Source organism: Pygocentrus nattereri, chromosome 16, assembly GCF_015220715.1.
Source record: "Pygocentrus nattereri isolate fPygNat1 chromosome 16, fPygNat1.pri, whole genome shotgun sequence".
Lineage (NCBI taxonomy): Eukaryota > Metazoa > Chordata > Actinopteri > Characiformes > Serrasalmidae > Pygocentrus > Pygocentrus nattereri.
The window spans coordinates 34,573,283-34,592,764 of NC_051226.1; the positions used below are offsets into that span (position 1 = coordinate 34,573,283).

General features: G+C 42.9%; 2 protein-coding genes across 2 annotated transcripts in view; one reads left to right on the top strand and one right to left on the bottom strand.

Annotated features, from left to right (window-relative positions):
* The window catches only part of rab27b (RAB27B, member RAS oncogene family), a 60,692-nt gene extending 53,498 nt beyond the window's left edge, over window positions 1-7,194 (bottom strand). Inside the window, exon 1 of the mRNA XM_017717168.2 lies at window positions 6,908-7,194. The gene's annotated coding sequence lies outside the window, so the exon portion shown is untranslated. The remainder of the gene's footprint in view (window positions 1-6,907) is intronic.
* Window positions 7,195-17,454: 10,260 nt separating this feature from the next.
* wdr91 (WD repeat domain 91) overlaps window positions 17,455-19,482 on the top strand; it is a 33,217-nt gene continuing 31,189 nt past the window's right edge. Inside the window, exons 1-2 of the mRNA XM_037545667.1 lie at window positions 17,455-17,590; window positions 17,959-18,093. Of these exons, the coding sequence (XP_037401564.1) occupies window positions 17,971-18,093 (123 nt within the window). The 5' untranslated portion in view covers window positions 17,455-17,590; window positions 17,959-17,970. The remainder of the gene's footprint in view (window positions 17,591-17,958; window positions 18,094-19,482) is intronic.

Sequence of the window (19,482 nt, forward strand, 5' to 3'; positions counted from 1 at the left end):
AACATATGCAGGAAAATAAAAAATTTAAACAAAAGAAAACAAGAATTCAGCTAATACAATATACAGCTAATACTGATGAGATCGTTTCAGAATCTAAAAAATAATCTGTAAAGTTTCTAAAGTGTTTCAACATTGCCACATCCTTCCAACAAAAAAGTAGTTCCCATTCATGTTACAAATAGAGCCACAAAACTGCTGCAATATCAGGTTCAGCTCACTTTTGTCCGCGTTTCCCATCTTGTTTGGCTAATTTCTGGCTAATTCGAGTTTGTTTAGTTGTACGGATCAGAAACGAATGCAGTCTTGCTGTCACACTCGCAATATCGGACCAAATATTATCTTACAGAAGTTTTTTTTTTTTAACATGTTCATTTCTTTAGCACATGCTAAAGTAGAAATGTAGTAGCGGTTAGCTGCAGCACAAAGCGAACCGGTAGTCATTGTAGGGCTGGGCGATATGGCTAAAAATGTTATCACAATAAAGAAATTCATTAGTCGATATCGATACCAATCGCAATTAATGTCAAATCATTATTCTCCTGAATTGTCATGTTAAACAGTTCTTTTTTTGGTCAGAACATGACAAACACTCCCCAAACAGCGGAACGTGTCACAAACCTATCGTGAGATGGTGGGAGAAAGTTTCTAGTTAGCTTTTTTTACCAGCTGGAACAGCATGGATGAGATTCTTGTGATATTCATGATTTAAAAAAGAAAAGAGATTATTTTTAGCTGCCTGGTGACGAGCGCTCGGCTATCTGGTTACAAGTGCTAAGCTGTTGCGTTTCTCAACAACGTCAGCTTAGCACGAACAGCAAATATCAGCTGGCTCGGTACGTCAGTGATGGATCACACTGCCTTAGTGTCATCAGTCCTACCACAGCCATATGAGAGCATATCACTGTATTCAAACACCAGCTAGCAGCTGACTGGATTCCTCTATACTATCGTAGTGTTTGAGGGGTGAACCGCAATATATCAACACCAGACAAACAGAATCCTCCTTTTAGGTATGTTTAAGCTGAAATCAGTGATTTTTTTTGTCTAGTTCGATCTACAGTAGCATCAATTCACCGTGTTGTGCAGTGACAGAGCGCTGCTTCAAGCTAGCCAGCTGCTAAAAACAGCTAGCCTGGGATGCTAGCATTCTCCCACTCCCCAGTGCCTCACAGCTTTAACTGTGCTGTAACTAGCATGAACCGCAGAGTCTCTCAGAACACAACCACATTTAAACTGGAATGTACCACACTTTCCAGTTGTTTTGGCCTGTGTCTAGTCAGAAAATTCCCCAGAAATGTCCCTCACGGAATACCTATCGCCGCTGTTATTCCAGGAGTGTTGCTGAAAAAACAACAGCACATGCTCTGAACACTCTGCTTCTTAAGACTACAATCCCTAGTCGAATAAGAGCAGAAAGGCCAGGATTAATTCATTAATTAATACATCATTCAACTCCACTAGACGCCGCGGTGCAGTCATTAGCGCCGTGTGGAGGTGTGTGTTGAATCGCAAGCGTAAAAGAAGGCCTCGCTCGTCACGGCCGCTGTCTCTGTTCGCCTGCCAGCTGATTCATCCTCAAAGACAGACTGCTGCTTTCCCACAATCGCCCAGAACGCAGCCTAATATCACACGACACATGCTGTTTGATTGAGAAATCTCAGCGCTCCAGTGAATTGGGATTGTTTGTAAGTAGCATATTTCAAAGCAGCCCTAGAGTCATAATTTATACCACCAAAATAATCTGCTGTGAATAACAACTTGTTGCACGTTTGCATGTGTTGTTGTTTTGCTCAGGAAACTTAAAACCCCACCGGAGTGCTCCTAAACCGCAACACTCATTCAGAATATGAAGGTTTTTGAAAATGCACGATTATGCAAATGGGAAACGGGTCGTTCCACCAGAAACGTTCACTTTTCTATGCTCCCCAGAGGTGTCACTGGTGTTACAGATCGTCATCGGTGTTCCACCGATGGTAATGGTAACGCCAGAGACATTTTTAATGGAAAATGCATTTCACTAAACGGCTGCTGACAGAACATCAAACCACAAGCCGTCAGTCATGAAATTTCCACTAAAACATGCCATTAGATCCATTTTTATTCTATTTTTAAGCCGGTCACACCAGTGACATCAGCTAAAGCTTCACATGAAATCATGAGAAAATGTCTGAGAACTCACCATGTGTTTTTCTTCATAGATCCTCAGAGAACAGGTAAAAGGAAGTCCAGTGATGTCATCAGTGTGACTTTTATTTCTAAAGAAGAGTTTTTTGTTACGCAGTAACACCAGTGACACGACTTCTGGGCACCACAACTTTCGCTATCTTATAACATTTATTTGTTTTCTTTGTCATTTAATTCATATATTCCATATGTATGACCATGTCATGTATGTATTATTGTAGTTAAAATTGCAGAATTTTTTTTTCTTTAAAATGTGGCCTCACCCTTCACACATGACTGCGGGGAGGAGCTCCCCTGTGGTGCCTGGAATTCCATATGACACACGATCTTTTGGCTTGTTCACAGAGTTAATGCCAATCTGGTGCTTATTTAGTAACTACTATAAAACATTCAATAACTACCATGAATTATTCAGCAACTGTTATGAATTATTCAGCAACTGCTATGAATTATTCAGCAACTGCTATGAATTATTCAGCAACTGCTATGAATTATTCAACAACTACTATGAATTATTTAGTAGCTGCTATGAATTATTTAGTAACTATTATGGATACTTCAGTATTTACTATGAATTACTCAGCAACTACTTCAAATTATTTAGTATTTACTATGAATTACTCAGCAACTACTATGAATTATTTAGTAACTACTATGAATTATTCAGTTAAATGCTATAAATAATTCAGTAAGTATTATGAATAATTCAGTATCTACTATGAATTATTCAGCAACTGCCATGAATTATTCAGTAACCACTAGAAATTATTCAGGAAATGCTATGACAAATTCAGCAACTTATTTATTTTTCACTTTGACATATTTAGCAACAGCTACCAATTATCCAATAATTATTATGATTTATTCAGTAACTACTATGAATTATTCATAAACTAAAGGCTAATATTAATCCGTATGAAAACCTAAAATGCAAGATATCAGTGCAACTGCCAAAGGAAACTGTGCTTACTGAGCCTAAAGCACCAGGCTTTGATTAATACTGACCGGAATCTGAGTTGATTTTTCTTTCAAAAGTATCTAAACTCCAAAACCGCGCTCCTCATGTATCTCAGCTCGGCCTCTGTCTGATTTATTATCACACAGATCTTACCTGCTCGCATTCAAGTCCAGACATGAACACACACTTCAGGGAACCCACACGCGCGAACAGGCCGTTGCTGGTCCTGCAGAAGCAGATCGTTATCTTCCTTCCCCAAACAGCTGACAGGAACATGATAAAATTCCTGAACACTCCTTCACCGAATAGCTCAAAAGAAAAGACTGGCCTGCAACATCATCCAGCCCTTTCTACCCAACAGATCTGCGGTCTTCAGAGAAAATAACATCTTTAAACTTCTTAACTTTCACGCTGGGTCTTGCAGATGGCACGTATGCCAGCTAGCACAATAGCTAACGTAGCTTGTTGTGAGTTCATCTAGATGAAGCTTTGATGAGGCCCAATCCCATTTCACCCCTCGCCCCACCACTTAGCCCTACCCCTCCATTTTGCGTGTTCACGTCTAGGGGTAGGGTGTCCCGATTCCTGTTAAGATAAAGGATGTTAGGGCTACATGGCCCTCTAAACAGGTTTTTTAGAGACTCGCTCCAAAAAGAGTTTTATAGAATAGAATAGAATAGAATAGAATGTAACCGGAAGGTCGCCGGTTCAATCCCCAGAGTCGACAGCTGTGACTGGGGTGTCCTTGAGCAAGACGCCTAACCCCCAACTGCTCCCCAGATGCTGGGGGGCAGTGAGCACACTTGCCCGGAGCGATGTTCAGCCCTATGTTCAGCGCCCGGGATGCAGTTGGGGTTTAGGTGCCTTGCTCAGGGGCACTTCAGTACTGTCGGCTGAGGGGATCAAACCGGTGACCTTCCACTCACAAGACAGGTTCCCTAATCTCCAGCTCATGACTGTTATGGGGGAAAAAAAGGAAAATCGGCAAGACGGCTGCATAAGCGACCAAAGAAACCCACAAATGTGAGAATTTTTTCTGTTATAAACTACAACAACCACTGTATTCTCATAGTTTAATGTCATGTTGATGTATTATGGTCCCCACTAGTACTATGCTGCTGTCTCGGTAGCCAGCTGGCAAAATTTCCAGTTCCACCTTATATAGTGCAGCAGTTACATTCTGGGGCCTCAGGCATCAGAACTGCTACCATTTAAGGTGCAACAGGAAACTTTTCCCATCTTAATTAGCAGGGACTACATTTACTTTTTATATATATATATATATATATATATATATTCTTTCATCGCTTGTTCTTTAAAGCTGTGACAGGTTTTGGGACTGACCGTCCTATTCAGTGCATGCAGCTAATAATAAGACTACGCTAAAATTCTCTACTAAGCACTTGAGACTCGGCCTGGACTTGCGCAGCATCTTGGGAACATCCTTGTTATTAAAAAACAGCGCTTCTTGATTCGTCTGTAATCCAGTTAATCCAGTAAACAGATCCACATCCAACACCTCACACTCACTTCTACTTTAGGCCACATCCACAGTTTGAACATACAATGACAACAGAATCACAGCTAATGCTCAAAAAAATCAGCTGAGCAGCTTTGATACTTATTTGATTACATATTTATTGTACTCTGGAAGAGCAACGCTGGGTTACTGTGCTAAATATTACCATTTTATTCACTTCACTGCACTGGCAAACCAGTGCTGTTGGAACAAAACCTTGCATCTCCATTTTTTATTGTTTTTCAGTTTTTGTGGGAATTCAAAAGAGCCAGATTCCCTTTACACTGTGTAGGAATTTCACGATGAACGGAGCAAGAGAAACGGCCCAAAATGACTTGGAAAGACGTCCGGTTCCATTGACTTACATCAAAAGTAATGTTGTTTTTTCCTTCTCCTGTAAAATTTCACTTTGGAGATACGAGGTTTTGTTCCAAGAGCAGCCATAAACAAATATACTTCAGATGGATTTCATCCCAGTTTCTATATTTTATAAGTGTGGATCAAACACAACTGGCAGTCAGCCCAAGCCGTGACATCATTTTAGGAAGTTGGCCTCCCGCTATATCTTATCAGTATCATAAGGTGGAGGCTTAGTACATTCAAGCTGACACTACACTTAATTTACTTGACATCTCTTTGGAAAATGAACACATATTACACCCATTTTTGCCAAAAGTAAGTAAAAAAAATATTGTTTTCACATTTGAACCCAGTAAATTCACTATGCTGCTTTTCTGTTTCCGTGCGAGGCCCTTTTGCCTGAGTGCAATGCTAGACTTGCTATAAAGAGGCAGCCGTTTGACTCCAGCTCGGCACAATAACTGCAACTGCGGCACGAAGCATTTGCATGCCAAATTCTGCAAACAAGACACTCTGGGATCAGCAGTAACTTCTGAACGCCTGCCTGTCTGTGTGCAGCCTGGAGCCTTTAACAAATTTGTCCTACCCACTAAAAATGCGCATATCATTACTATAGTTAATTCAGCCTTACTTTAAGTCTATAGTACCAACTCAGCTCAGTAGCGCTACTTACTGACTGACAGCCTCTAATAGTACCCATTCCCAAAGGTGAACTCCACCAATTTTTCAAAATCTTCTACATAATTAACTGGTTTAGACGTATGCAGAGTCATTGAGAGTGGTTTGGTATGAAACGCTCTGTTCTAGAGGAACTTACAGGGTCAGAACTGTCCACAGTGGTGGTGGTAGGAACCAGACGTCCACCTCTAAAAGCTGAGTTATGACATGATGAAAACGTCTGACGCACAGTTTTATGATAGTTTTGAGAAGGTCATGTTTAAAATCCATTCGTGGTGGAAGGATACACACTATGCAGGGCGCTGTGAGGCAAAATAGTCCGCAAGGAAAACATATTGTTTCAGATTTTCCGCTATTTTCCATCACCGATATTCCAAATAAAAGCTCAGGAGACACATGTAGGTCCACTGGTGGCTCTGGGTAGTAAATAAAATGGCTAAATTTGTGTACTCATGGTGACCCCTGGTTCCCATCACCACCACCGTAAGGACACCTGAGCCACTTCACATCCCTCTGAATCACATCTCAAACACTGAATTATGAGCTTTTATATGGAATGCTGATGATGGGGAAAAAAAATTAAGTTTTTTTTTTTTTGGACTATTTTGGCCTCACAACATCCTGCATGTACCCGTCCACCACGAATGGAGCAAAATAAATGGGTTAAAATACATTTTAAGCCAAAACTTCACCACAAAACTGCTGATCTCAGTCATCAGGCGGGGGAATTCCTAACCATTTCATGCGGTAAATCACTGAGGGAGCTTTTAGAGGTGGACGTCTGGTTCCTATCACCACCACTGTGAACAATCCTCAATAACTCTGTAAGTTTCTCTAGAGCAGAGCGTTTCACACCAAACCACTCTGAACGAGTTTAAGCACCAACAGTAAATTATGCAGGTATTTTTGGAAAATTGGTGGAGTTCCCCTCTAAGCCAGCTCCCATAATAGAAGCAAAGTAATGGCTCTAATAGGGTTTCCTCAGCAGGGCATTCGTGGCTATTGGGCACCAACATGAACCAGGAGAAACTTTTAATGGTTTCTATGAGAGCACAAGTTCTTTTTTTCCCTGGCACGGAGGGAGGGAGGGAGGGGGGGAGGGGGCTATGACTCACAGGCTGGACCACCATAGACACCATAGCATGCACCGAGATGGAGAAATGCTGCCAAATGCGGCTGCAGCTGGGAGGCTAAAGCGCGTTTCTTACCCCTCAGTGGAAGATGCTCGAATCTCCAGCGTGTCTCTTTCTCTCCGGGTGTCTGCAGGTGTCAGTCTGCCTCAGCCCTTCTCGCCCCGGCCATGAGACATGATCATCCCCCTCCAGAAAAGCCGAGACAGGCGCTCCGTCTCACCGCGAGGCTTCGCTGAAAGGGCGCGGAGAGAGAGGGACGCTCTGGCGGTGCTCGCTGCGTTGGGGGGCGGTCCGTTCAGCCTCCAGCTCCAGCCTCTCGCATGGCGCTTCTTGGCTGCTCTGGGTGACACTTGTGCTCTTCCCTGAACACACACACACACACACACACACACACACACTGTTGGCAGCGCGGGTGTGTGTGGTTGAATCCGACTGGGTCCTAGCGCCGGTCTATCTCAGGACTCCACAGTGCTTCAACAGGTTGCAGCAAAAGGCTGGGGGGGTTCTTTAACACTGGGGTTCTTTAATAAAGGAAACCTTCTGTATAGAACCCTGAACGCTTTGCATGCTCAAATGGTTCTTTGCATGGTGAAATGGTTCTGTGTAGCACCAAGGGTTCTGCTATTCTGCTATTGTGATGATGCCAAGCTTGGAACAACAGAAGAAGCCTTTGTGGTGGTATATAGAACCATTCTGTTCACTAAAGAACCCCAGACGAACCATCGGTATTGCAGATTCCACCTACTGGAGCTTTTATGAATCCCGTTCTAAATCCGTAGACGTCAATATGGAGTTGGGCCAGCTGTAACAGCTTCCGCTCTTCTTGAAAGGTCCTCTGCAAGATTCTGTGTCTGAGTCTGGGGAATTTCTGTCCATTCATCCAGAAGTGCATCTGTGAGGTCAGACCCTGGTCAGATGATGGACGAGAGGGTCTGGCTCACAGTCTCCGTTCTAGTTCATCTCAAAGGTGTTGGATGGGGTTGAGGTCAGGGTTCTGAGAGGGCCAATCAAGTTCTTCCTCACCAAACTGACCCAGCCAGGCCTTTATGGAGCTGCTTTGTGCACTGGGGCTCTGTCATCCTGGAACAGGGAACGTTGTTCCCCAAACTTTTCACACAAAGTTGGAAGAATGCAAGTGTCCAGAATGTCTTGGTTTGCTGAAGCATTAAGAGTTCCCTTCACTGGAGCGAAGGGCTATGTGCTATGCTCCTCAGCACTCAGCGACCTGCTCTGTAACTTTATGTGATCTGACACTCTGTGGCTGAGTTGCTGTGGTTCCTAAACACTTCCACTTTTCAATAATGCCATTCACAGTTGATCGTGGAATATCTGTGAGGGAAGAAATTTCATGAACTGACTTGTTGCATTGGTGACGGCCTATTGCAGCACCATGCTCGAATTCAGTGAGCTCTTTAGAACAACCCAGCGAAGCTGAAGTCAGTTGAAGTCAAACTCTCCTGTTCCACCTTAAATAGTGCAGCAATTACATTTTGGCACCTCAGGCACCTTTTAAGGTGGAACAGGAAAATTCAAAAAAAGAAGCTGGTGAATGAGAAGTGACTTCAGCCTTGTAATAAGTCTAACGTTGAGAGACGTTTTACAAGAAACTTCTACATTTGAGGAAAAGTTTCCTGCAGGAGATGTGAGAAAAGCAGCTATAGCTGAGCTAAAGCTTAAAGAACAGCAAAGTCTGTATTTCCATTTATTATATTATATTTTTTAGCCTATACTACCACATTAGCACATACTGAAACATATTTATAGCCAAGATGGTAAAGCGTTGCTTAAATAAATACATATAAAATGTTGTGGCTCACGAGGCAGATTGATTTTTGTAAAAGTGACAAAATGGCCCTTTTTAACATTTGGGTTGTCTACCCCTGGTTTTTTATGAGACATGAAATATTAGTATTGTGTAGCAAACACTTACAGTAGGTTATAACTAGCATTTTTGAAAAGTAATTGGGACTCTGTAAAAGCATTTTCTAAGTTACCCTCTCAGCCCTGTTTACATGTTTGTGAGGTCAGACTGCGCTCACAACATACAGTGGTAGTAAGACAGGAGTCTGACTGAGAGGGGAGTGACCTCTGAGAGCTTGGGATGAAGCTAGAAGGCCGAATCCCACACTTTTTAACTATGGCAGGACTGACATAGGATTGAGGACCAGGAAGGAGACAGGATGGTGGTGGGAATTGCGAAGACTTTGTCATAGGACATGGAAGGTAGAAATGGGAATTTATGGGCATTACATTGGAAGGCACGTCGTGTTTCAGGCATGACCCTCCCCCAAAATTTCTGTTTTCCCAGAACTTTATTTAATGCACTGATGAGCCAAAACATGAACATTCACAGATGAAGCAAATAGCGTTGCACTGTGAACAGCACATGTCAAGGTCTTGGAGATATTAGACAATAACCAAACAGTTGGTTCCCATAGTCGACAAGTTGGATATGAGAGAAATTGGCAGGCGTGAAGACCTGAGAGACTTTGACAAAGGTGGAATCATCCTGACCAGACAACCGGGTCCAATCATCTCCAAAATGATGAACCTTGTAAGGTGCTCATTGTCAGTAGTGGCAAGTACCTAACAGCAGTCCTAGGAGGACAAACCACAAATTGGCGACAGGGTGTTGGGCAACAAAGGCTTGCCGATGTCCGTCAAAGGGTCTTCTGTCTGATCCGAATTGACAGAAGGGCTACTGTGACACAGGTCACAGACATTTGTGATAATAGGGAGGAATGTGTCACAGCACAGGTCACCGCACCCTGCTGCATTTGGGGCTGCGTAGCCGCAGACTGGTCAGAGTGTCCATCCTAACCCCTGATGACTGTTGAAAGTACCAACAACAGGAATGTGTTTGCCTGAACTGGAGCTTGGAGCAATGGAAGAAGGTCACCTGATTCGATGAGTGTGGTTGTCCTTTATGTTAAGTGGATGGCCAGGTACATGTCCTACATGCCCTTTAACTATAGACTTGATGGCACCAGGATGCACAGTGGAAACATGGTGGAGGGAGTATGATGGCATGTGGACGTCAGTTTGACATGTGCCACCTACCTAAACACTGTTGCAAATCAGGTACACCTTGTCATGGCAATGGCCTCATTGGCAGTGGCCTCTTCAGTAGGATAACATGCCCTGCCACACTGAGCAGACTGTTCAGTTTGAACGATTTGATGAAGCTCAAGGTGTTGCCCTAGCCTTCACATTTCCCAGATCTCAATCTGATTGACCATCTATGGGATGTGCTGGAACAAGAAGCCTGACAACTGACTGGACTTAAAGGATTTGCTGCTACCATCATGACTAATACAGCACTGCACCTTATTCTCTTCTTGCCTCTCATGAACGAATGCAACCAACTCTGCACGGTGGTAGATCTCCAGGACCAGGATGTATGTCTTCGTTAGGGCTTTGTGGCTTTTTCAGTTTGAGTGAGGGCTTTAGGAACTTATCCACTTCCTGAGAACGTTAGAAAGCTCCTTCACCTTCACCATGGTTGCTACTTGTTGTGTGAAACCTTCTCAGCAAATGTTGCATGTTGCGTGAAATATTCTCAGCCAGTAGTTTTTTTCCACATGCAATTTGCACAAGAATAATTTTATTTTTATCTTTGCCGCATTAAAATGTGGAACTTTTTTTGGTCCATGTTTATCGGTACAAAGTCAAAAGACATTATGAGTGTAAATCTGAAGGATGTATATGCACTAGAAGTTTATTCAATAACAAAAACAAATGTGTCTGAATATTTGTTGCTCTGTGAAATATGAAAGAGAAAGCACACTTAATAAGCTTAACAAGCTTGAAGTTTAAACTGATCCAAAATCTGCATTTCCTCCTACCCGTTGTCATGGATACGCCACTTTTCTGCGCAAACACCAGGGGGCAACATGAACTGCTCAGCGGTTTGCGATTAATGGTTTGTCATAAAGATGATGACCCACTACAAAAAGACAGGCCAGCATAAAAGAGCCAAAAGCTTGCATGGTTTCCTCCTGTGGAAAGGCTCCACTTGTGCTCCAGCTGTGTGAATTCAAGCTAAGCTCTGATCTAACCGGCCATCCGAGCATGGCCTTTATCATTTGTGGTCTCCATGGAAACATTAGAGAAACCAAAAGGCCTTTACTTGTTTATCATTGGCCAATTAGCTTCCAGAGACAGAACTTAGGACTGATCCAGTTCTTTTTTATGTTTGCTTACACAATGCATGCTATGCTGTAGGCCTCATTGCATGGGGGATACCATGCAATAAGTTTTCCCTGCTACAACACACCAGGTTTCAATTACCAGGTAATTAAATGATCCAGGCTCCGCCCACAAATATGTTCTTATGTAGCTGCTATTGGACAAGCTTCCCAAAATGTAAATATGCATGATATTTCATGTTACCTACATTTGGAGATATTAGTTTATCCGGCCTAATGAGAAACTGTAGAACAGACTCGGTTTATATCACAATACCTACATTTAGAGTCAGTTATTCATTCAGTCTAATGAGAAACTGTAGAACAGACTCAGTTTATATCACAATACCTACATTTAGAGTCGGTTATTCATTCAGCGTAATGAGAAACTGTAGAACAGACTCGGTTTATATCACAATACCTACATTTAGAGTCAGTTATTCATTCAGTCTAATGAGAAACTGTAGAACAGACTCAGTTTATATCACAATACCTACATTTAGAGGCGGTTATTCATTCGGCCTAATGAGACACTGTAGAACAGACTCAGTTTATATCACAATACCTACATTTAGAGTCGGTTATTCATTCAGTCTAATGAGAAACTGTAGAACAGACTCGGTTTATATCACAATACCTACATTTAGAGTCGGTTATTCATTCAGCCTAACGAGAAACTGTAGAACGGACTCGGTTTATATCACAATACCTACATTTAGAGTCGGTTATTCATTCAGCCTAACGAGAAACTGTAGAACGGACTCGGTTTATATCACAATACCTACATTTAGAGTCGGTTATTCATTCAACCTAATGAGAAACTGTAGAACAGACTCAGTTTATATCACAATACCTACATTTAGAGTCGGTTATTCATTCAGCCTAATGAGAAACTGTAGAACAGACTCAGTTTATATCACAATACCTACATTTAGAGTCGGTTATTCATTCAACCTAATGAGAAACTGTAGAACAGACTTGGTTTATATCACAATACCTACATTTAGAGTCGGTTATTCATTCAGTCTAATGAGAAACTGTAGAACAGACTCGGTTTATATCACAATACCTATATTTAGAGTCGGTTATTCATTCAGTCTAATGAGAAACTGTAGAACAGACTCAGTTTATAACACAATACCTACATTTAGAGCAGGTTATTCATTCAGCCTAATGAGAAACTGTAGAACAGACTCAGTTTATAACACAATATATCACAATCCGAAATGAACGGATGCACAGTAAAAATGTGTGCTGTGCTGTGATGAGTCAACCTTTCGGATGGTTTTCGGAAGTAATGGACATCTTCTTCTCCAGACCAAAGTAGTAAAGGACCGTCCAGATTGTTACCAGTATATGTTAACATAGCTTCAAACTGTTGTAGTAGCAATTTATGCCACACAGAATCACTAGTGATGTGCGCATGTGCAACAAAGAGACAGAGAGAGAGAGATTAGTGAATATTGAAGGTCTGCTGTCTACAACGGTGTGCCTGACTTTAATGAGAGCAGGAGCAACTGATAAATTCAGTTCTGAGTACGACTGTGCTCTGGCCTCAGATGCACCCTCTATTATTTTCCTCCATAGAGATGACCTGATGAACTCTCATAAAAGTACAGAGCACCAGAAGCAGGATTTAATAACGGTAATAAAAGCGCAGCAAGCGATGTGATCCTTGTCTTTCTTTCTGAAGCAGACCGTGTCATCAGGGGCGTAGCTATTAGAACAGGGTGGCCAGGTAAGACCCAGTGATTTTATTGGGGTGGCACACTCCAAGAAAGAAAGCTAAATGAAATATCATTACTGTTTCAAAAACGGCTTCTTCTAAACCGCTTAGCCTTCTCACGGGACCAAGGTGGTTAAGGTCATTGGGTGGTAGGCAGGATGCACCCTGGGCAGGCCCTGGGTCCAGCAAAGGGCAGACAGACAGACAGACATATACATTCACACCCACATTCACACCTAGGGGTAACTTTGTTGCAGTCGTGGGCTGGAGGTTAGGGAACTGGCCCTGTGACCAGAAGGTTGCCGGTTCAATCCCCAGCACCGACAGTCCATGACTGAGGTGTCCTTGAGCAAGACGCCTAACCCCCAATTGCTCCTGGGGTGCCGTGGATAGGGCTGCCCACCGGTCCGGGCAAGTGTGCTCACTGCCCCCTAGTGTGTGTGTTCACTAGTGTGTATGTGGTGTTTCACTTCACGGATGGGTTAAATGCAGAGGTGGAATTTCCCCGGTTGTGGGATTAAAAAAGTATCACTTAACTTAGTGTTTCCAGGTAGCCTGACTGCATGTCTTTGGACTGTGGGAGGAAACCCACACAGACATGGGGACAACACGCAAACTCCACACAGGGAGGACCCTGGTCAGAAACAGGCTCAATGCAAGTGCGCCAACGCAAATGACAGCGGTTGGCCAAAGCTTTGCAAACGCGCTGGCCTTCTGTACAAACCCAAGTGCATTCTTATGTTACTGTGGTGGTTAAAACACTTGGTACTGAAGGGGGCGCTAGAGGACAAACCAGAGAGGGATCTACTGTTATTCCAACAGCTAAACGTGGACAGTAGAGGAGAGTGCACTGCTTTACATCTTCTGCTGTCGAGTCGAGTCTGTATTTAATTTTGGTCTATTCTATGTCCTACAGTGTCAGAACCACAATCAAGTCTGCTAAAGATTAGTGAACAACACCACATGGTTTGAGGCATGAGCGTGACGATTTATGCAGTTCGCATTAATCTGCATGGTACAAGCAGTGGGTTTGTGTTACAGAAGTGTTTCATTCTGTAATTCTTGAAATTCATGCAACACTATCAAGCCTCAACTTTATTGCCTTGTGTTCAACAGTAATATTAATACAACCCCATTTCCAAAAAAGTTGGGACACTGTGCAGAATGTGAATAAAAATAGAATGCAATGATGTGCAAATCATGTAAGCCATATATGTTTTTTTTTTTTTTTTTTTTTTAAACATATGCCCATTTTTCACTCATTTGGGAATTTGGGAACTGAGGAAACCTTTCAAAGTTTCGAAAGTGAAATGTTTTCCTGTTCTTGTTTGGCTGCTCAACAGTTCAAAGTCTCGTTTGTCATATTTTTCCATTTCATACTGCATCAAATACTATCAGCATTGACAGGTCTGGACAGCAGGCAGGTCAGTTTAGCAAGCTGAGTAGTCTTTAGCCCAGAGGACACAGTGTCCATGATTTCCAAAAACAATTTCAAATGTTGTTTTGTCAGACCACAGGGCGCATTTCCACTTCCCCTCAGTCCATTTTAAATGCACTCAGGCCCAGAGAAGGTGGCAGCATTTCTAGGTCCTGTTTATATACAGATTCTTCTTTGTATTTTAGAGTTTTATCCTGTATCTGTGGATGCAGTGATGAACTGTTTTCACAGACGGTGGTTTTCAGAAGCCCATGCTGTGATTTCCACTACAGAATCATGTCTGTTTTAATGAAGTGCCGTCTAAGGGCCCAAAGATCAAAGCCAGCCAGTACTGGTTTTCTGCCTTGTCCATTACATGCAAAGATTTCTCAGTTCTTCCAGGTTCTCCTGTTTCCTCCCACAGTCCAAAGACATGCAGTCAGGCCAACTGGACATGGTAAATTGCCCCTGTCTGTGTCTGTCTGCCCTGCGATGGACTGGCGACCTGTCCAGGGTGTATCGTGCCTTCCGCCTGATGACCGCTGGGATAGGCTCCAGCACCCCCCGCGACGCTGAGGGAGAAGCAGCTTAGAAAATGGATGGATGGATGGATGTACCATAGATGAGGGAAAGCAAAAGTTCTTTGCTGTTTTATGTTGAGAAACGTCATTCTTGAATTGTTGAATTGGTTGATGGTGCAGTCTTTCACAGAGTGGTGAACCCCTCATCTTTACTTCTGAAAGACTCAGTGATGTTACTTACCTGAGGTCAATCAACCGCCAGGTGTTTTTATTGTTGCCCCATCCCAACTTTTTTTGGAGCGTGTTTGTTAGCATCAAATTCAAAATGGGCAAATATTTAATTTCTCCGTTTCAACAGTTGATTTGTTGTCTTTGTACTATTTTCAATGGAATGTAGGGTTTAAACGATTTGCACATCATTGCATTTCGCTTTTATTTACATTTTGCACAGCGTCCCAACTTTTTTTAGAAAATGGGGTTGTATCCTGGCCCATATCCTACATTTGTTTGTCCACTAATGACATCAGCGTATGAAAAATAGTCACAATGAATTATTTCCAACCTTTCTTTAGTCCCCAGAATTAACCAGGCTGTTGTTGTCACTGTGCTTTTCAGACCGATATATGTAAATACATGTAAATGATCGGGTGTCCTGTACTGTGCCTCATTCAAAAAGCACTCAGGGCCGAAACCCAACCTAGAACTTCAGTACCAGCGGGCAGTGCTAGACTGCTGTAGGTTGAATAGGCCGATGTGTGACATCACAGTTCAAAACAAATTCATTTTGACTGTACACTTTAATATAGTCTGCCCTGCGATGGACTGGCGACCTGTCCAGGGTGTATCCTGCCTTCCGCCTGATGACTGCTGGGATAGGCTCCAGCACCCCCCCATGACCCTGACGGAGAAGCGGCTTGGAAAATGGATGGATGGATGGATGGATGGACTTTAATATTGTTTTATTTTTTAGTTTGGATTGAGTCCTGTTTGTTGGCTCTTTGTAATACTGTCACAAATTTGCACAATAGCTGGCATTACTATTTATATTCAAAGCAGCTCTCACCCTTTTATGCCTTTTCATGTACATGCCATATCAGACTCAGATTTATGTACCACTTAAAAGGATTCAAATTGCAGAAGCTCTCTAATCGCATCTGCATCAAGTAGTGGGAATAGGAGGCTCAGTGGCCTAGTTTAGCCTTCAATTCTGATGTGAATAATATCGCCACTAATGCAACAGTCAGAGACCACCAATCATTTCATTTCCATCCATTCCAGTAAGTACAAGTTATTCCGTTTTCAGGAGGTTCGTCTGAGGAGATACGGGACAATCCCCTTTCATAAGGATAGAGAATGGCAATGGTGTGAAATAGGTGAAAATGGGCCTCATAGCAACCACCTGGAAGACCTGGTAGACACCACAACTGCCCCCATCAGACAAACAGCACTTAAAGCTTTGCTCTTTGAGAGAGAGAGGAGAAAATCAAGCTGCTTCAGATCTGAAAACATCCACAGGTGTTTCTGTCCATCCTTCCACTGTGAGAAGACAGCTCAGCACTGTGGGTCTGAAAGGACGTGTAGCTGATCAAGAAGAACCTCACTGAGAAAAGGAGACGGACACATCAAAGAAAGAAGCTGAACAATGGACTGAGCACCCCAGAGTCCAGACCTCAGCACCACTGAATGGGTTTGATTACTTCAGAAAATGATCAACCGGCTTCTAAGACTGAACTTGAGTGTGTCTTCAGATTTACTTGAGAGACTGAAAGTGAGTCTCCTGAAAAGAATGGAAGCCTGGGTTCGAGTCCCCAGCCGGGTGACCAGGGTACTTTCTGTGTGGAGTTTGCATGTTCTCCCCGTGTCTGCGTGGGTTTCCTCCGGGTTCTCTGGTTTTCTCCCACAGTCCAAAGACATGCAGGCAGGCCGTTTGGACATGCTAAATTACCCCTATGTGTGAGTGAATGTGTCTGTCTGTCTGTCTGTCTGCCCTGCAATGGACTGGCGACCTGTCCAGGGTGTATCCTGCCTTTCGCCCAATGACAGCTGGGATGGGCTCCAGCACCCCCTGGAGGAGAAGCGGCTTAGAAGATGTGTGTGTACTTAACCTGTTTGGGCTGTTTTGACCTCGGATCCCCATTTTTGACGTTTTTCAGTTTTTCACATAATTTGAAAAAGAGAGACAGGGCAAAGTGAGAGAGAGAGAGAGAGAGAGAGAGAGAGAGAGAGAGAGAGAAAGAAGAGAAAAAAGCAGGGGAAAAGAGAGACGGGGCAAAGTGAGTGAGAGAGTGAGAGAGAGAGAGAGAGAGAGAAGAGAAAAAAGCAGGGGAAAAGAGAGATGGGGCAAAGTGAGTGAGAGAGAGAGAGAGAGAGAGAGAGAGAGAGAGGGAGAGAGAGAGAGAGAGAAGAGAAAAAAGAGCAGGGGAAAGAGAGACGGGGCAAAGTGAGAGAGAGAGAGAGAGAGAGAGAGAGAGAGAGAGAGAGAGAGAGAGAGAAGAGAAAAACGTGCAGGGGAAAGAGAGACGGGGCAAAGTGAGTGAGAGAGGGAGAGAGAGAGAGAGAGAGAGAGAGAGAGAGAGAGAAGAGAAAAAAGCGGGGGAAAGAGAGACGGGACAAAGTGAGAGAGAGAGAGAGAGAGAGAGAGAGAGAGAGAGGGGGGGGGGGGGGGGCAAAACAGAAAGAGAGGGGGAGCAAAAAAGAAATAGGGAGGGGCAAAGAACGCTCAAAAAACGCTCTCTCAGTCTCTTAGCCTGGAGATTATGTGGCAGGGCTGAAAGCTCCCTCTGCTGGCCAGGCGGAGAGGCGCACTCAGGGTCAGCTGACCTGCTCTGAGCTGAATCACATGACGAGCACAAGGGGCTCGAAAAAAGGAAGCGTTTCGACACATTTTAGCGTCGCAAACTTCTTGTGGTAAGTTCACATTTTTAACATCATAAATGCTGTTATAAAAACCAAATCCGCGTTTCGCGGCCACTATATTATAATATACATTGTCTCGCGTTGCCTGAACGAGCCTGCCGAGTGCTAGGCTGAATTTTCGGTTCCACCTTAAACAGCGCGGCAGTTACATTCACTGCACGGGCGCCAGAACGGAGCTGCTGCACTGTTTAAGGTGGAACGGAAAATTCTTCGAAGAAGTCGGCTGTGGCTTCATGTTGACCGCGTTATCTTGGTAATATTACCTCACACGTCTGCAGGCTCGCTGATTATTTTCATAAACACGTGTAATCTGGAAAGTTTGATGACGAAAAGCTGGCGCTTTGCTGCTTCTCCTGCAGGGACATGTGAACATGGCATCTGCTGTGGAGAGGACGGATGATGTTGTGAGGGAATATCTGATCTACAGAGGCTTCACCAGCACCCTCAAACACCTGGATGTGGAGATCAAAGCTGATAAGGAGAAAGGATTCCGGGTAGGCAGCTCTTTCTCCCACTCCCCCATCCATTAACACTGAAGGGGAACTCCACCGGTTTTTAAAATTCCTGCTTGATTCAGTGGTTGGGATGTAAACAAAGCCATTCAGAGTGGTTTGGAGTGAAATGCTCCCTTCTACACTCTTAAAAACAGATGGTTCTTCAAGGGTTCTTTCGTAAAGAAAGTGGTTCTATATAGAACCGTGAACCGTGCTTTAAGGGTTGTTTTGCATGGTGAAATGGTTCTATATAGCACCAAAATGGTTCTTCTGTGGTGACAAGCTTGACATTAGCACAATAGCAGAACCCTTTTTGGTGCTATATAGAGCCCTTTCCAAAAAGGTTCCATATAGAACCAGCTACAACACAATGCAAAGGGTTCTTTGAGTGCTCGTGGTTCTATGTAGAACATTTCCCTTTACTGAAGAGCTCTTTGAAGAACCATCTTTAGAACTTTTTAAAAAAAAAGTGTTTTCTATAGTACCGAAAGCGTTACAAGCTTGGTATTATCTCAATAGCAGAACCCTTTTTGGTGCTGTGTAGAACCCTCTCCAAAAAGATTCAATATAGAACCATCTACGCGTTAAACATCAATCTGAAGAATTTAAGAATGCAAAGAACCCTTTAAGCATGCAAAGGGATCTTTGAGTGCTCATGGTTCTATATAGAACCTTTCCCTTTAGTGAAGAACTCTTGAACAAATTATCTTTAATTTAAAAATGGCACACTTTAAAAAAAAAAAAAAGGGTTCTATATAGCATCACAATAGCAGAACCCTTTCCAAAAGGGTTCTGTATAGAACCATATAGAAGACATTTTACATCAATCTGAAGAACGCTTTCACAGTGCAAAGAACCCTTTAAGCATGCAAAGGGTTCTTTGAGTGTTCATGGTTCTACACAGAACCTCTCCCTTTGCTGAAGAGCTCTTGAAAAAATATCTTTAGAATTTTTTTTAAAAAAAGGGTTCTATATAGCCCCAAAAAGGATTACAAGCTTGACATCATCACAATAGAAGAACCCTTTTTGGTGCTATATAGAACCCTCTCCAGAAAGGTTCAATATAGAACCATCTATAACGCATTGTCCATCAATCTGAAGAAGAATTTCACCTTGCAAAGAACCATTTAAGCATGCAAAGGGTTCTTGGGGTGTTCATGGTTCTATATAGAACCATTCCTTTTACTTAAGAAGTCTTGAAGAACCATCTTTAGAACTTTTTTTGTTTTAAAATCGGTTCTATATAGCACCAAAAAGGGTTGCAAACTTGATATCATCACAATAGCAGAACCCTCTCCAAAGAGGTTCTGTATAGAACCAAACATAACACACTTTACATCAATCTAAAGAACGCTTTCACAATGCAAAGAACCCTGTAAGCATGCACAT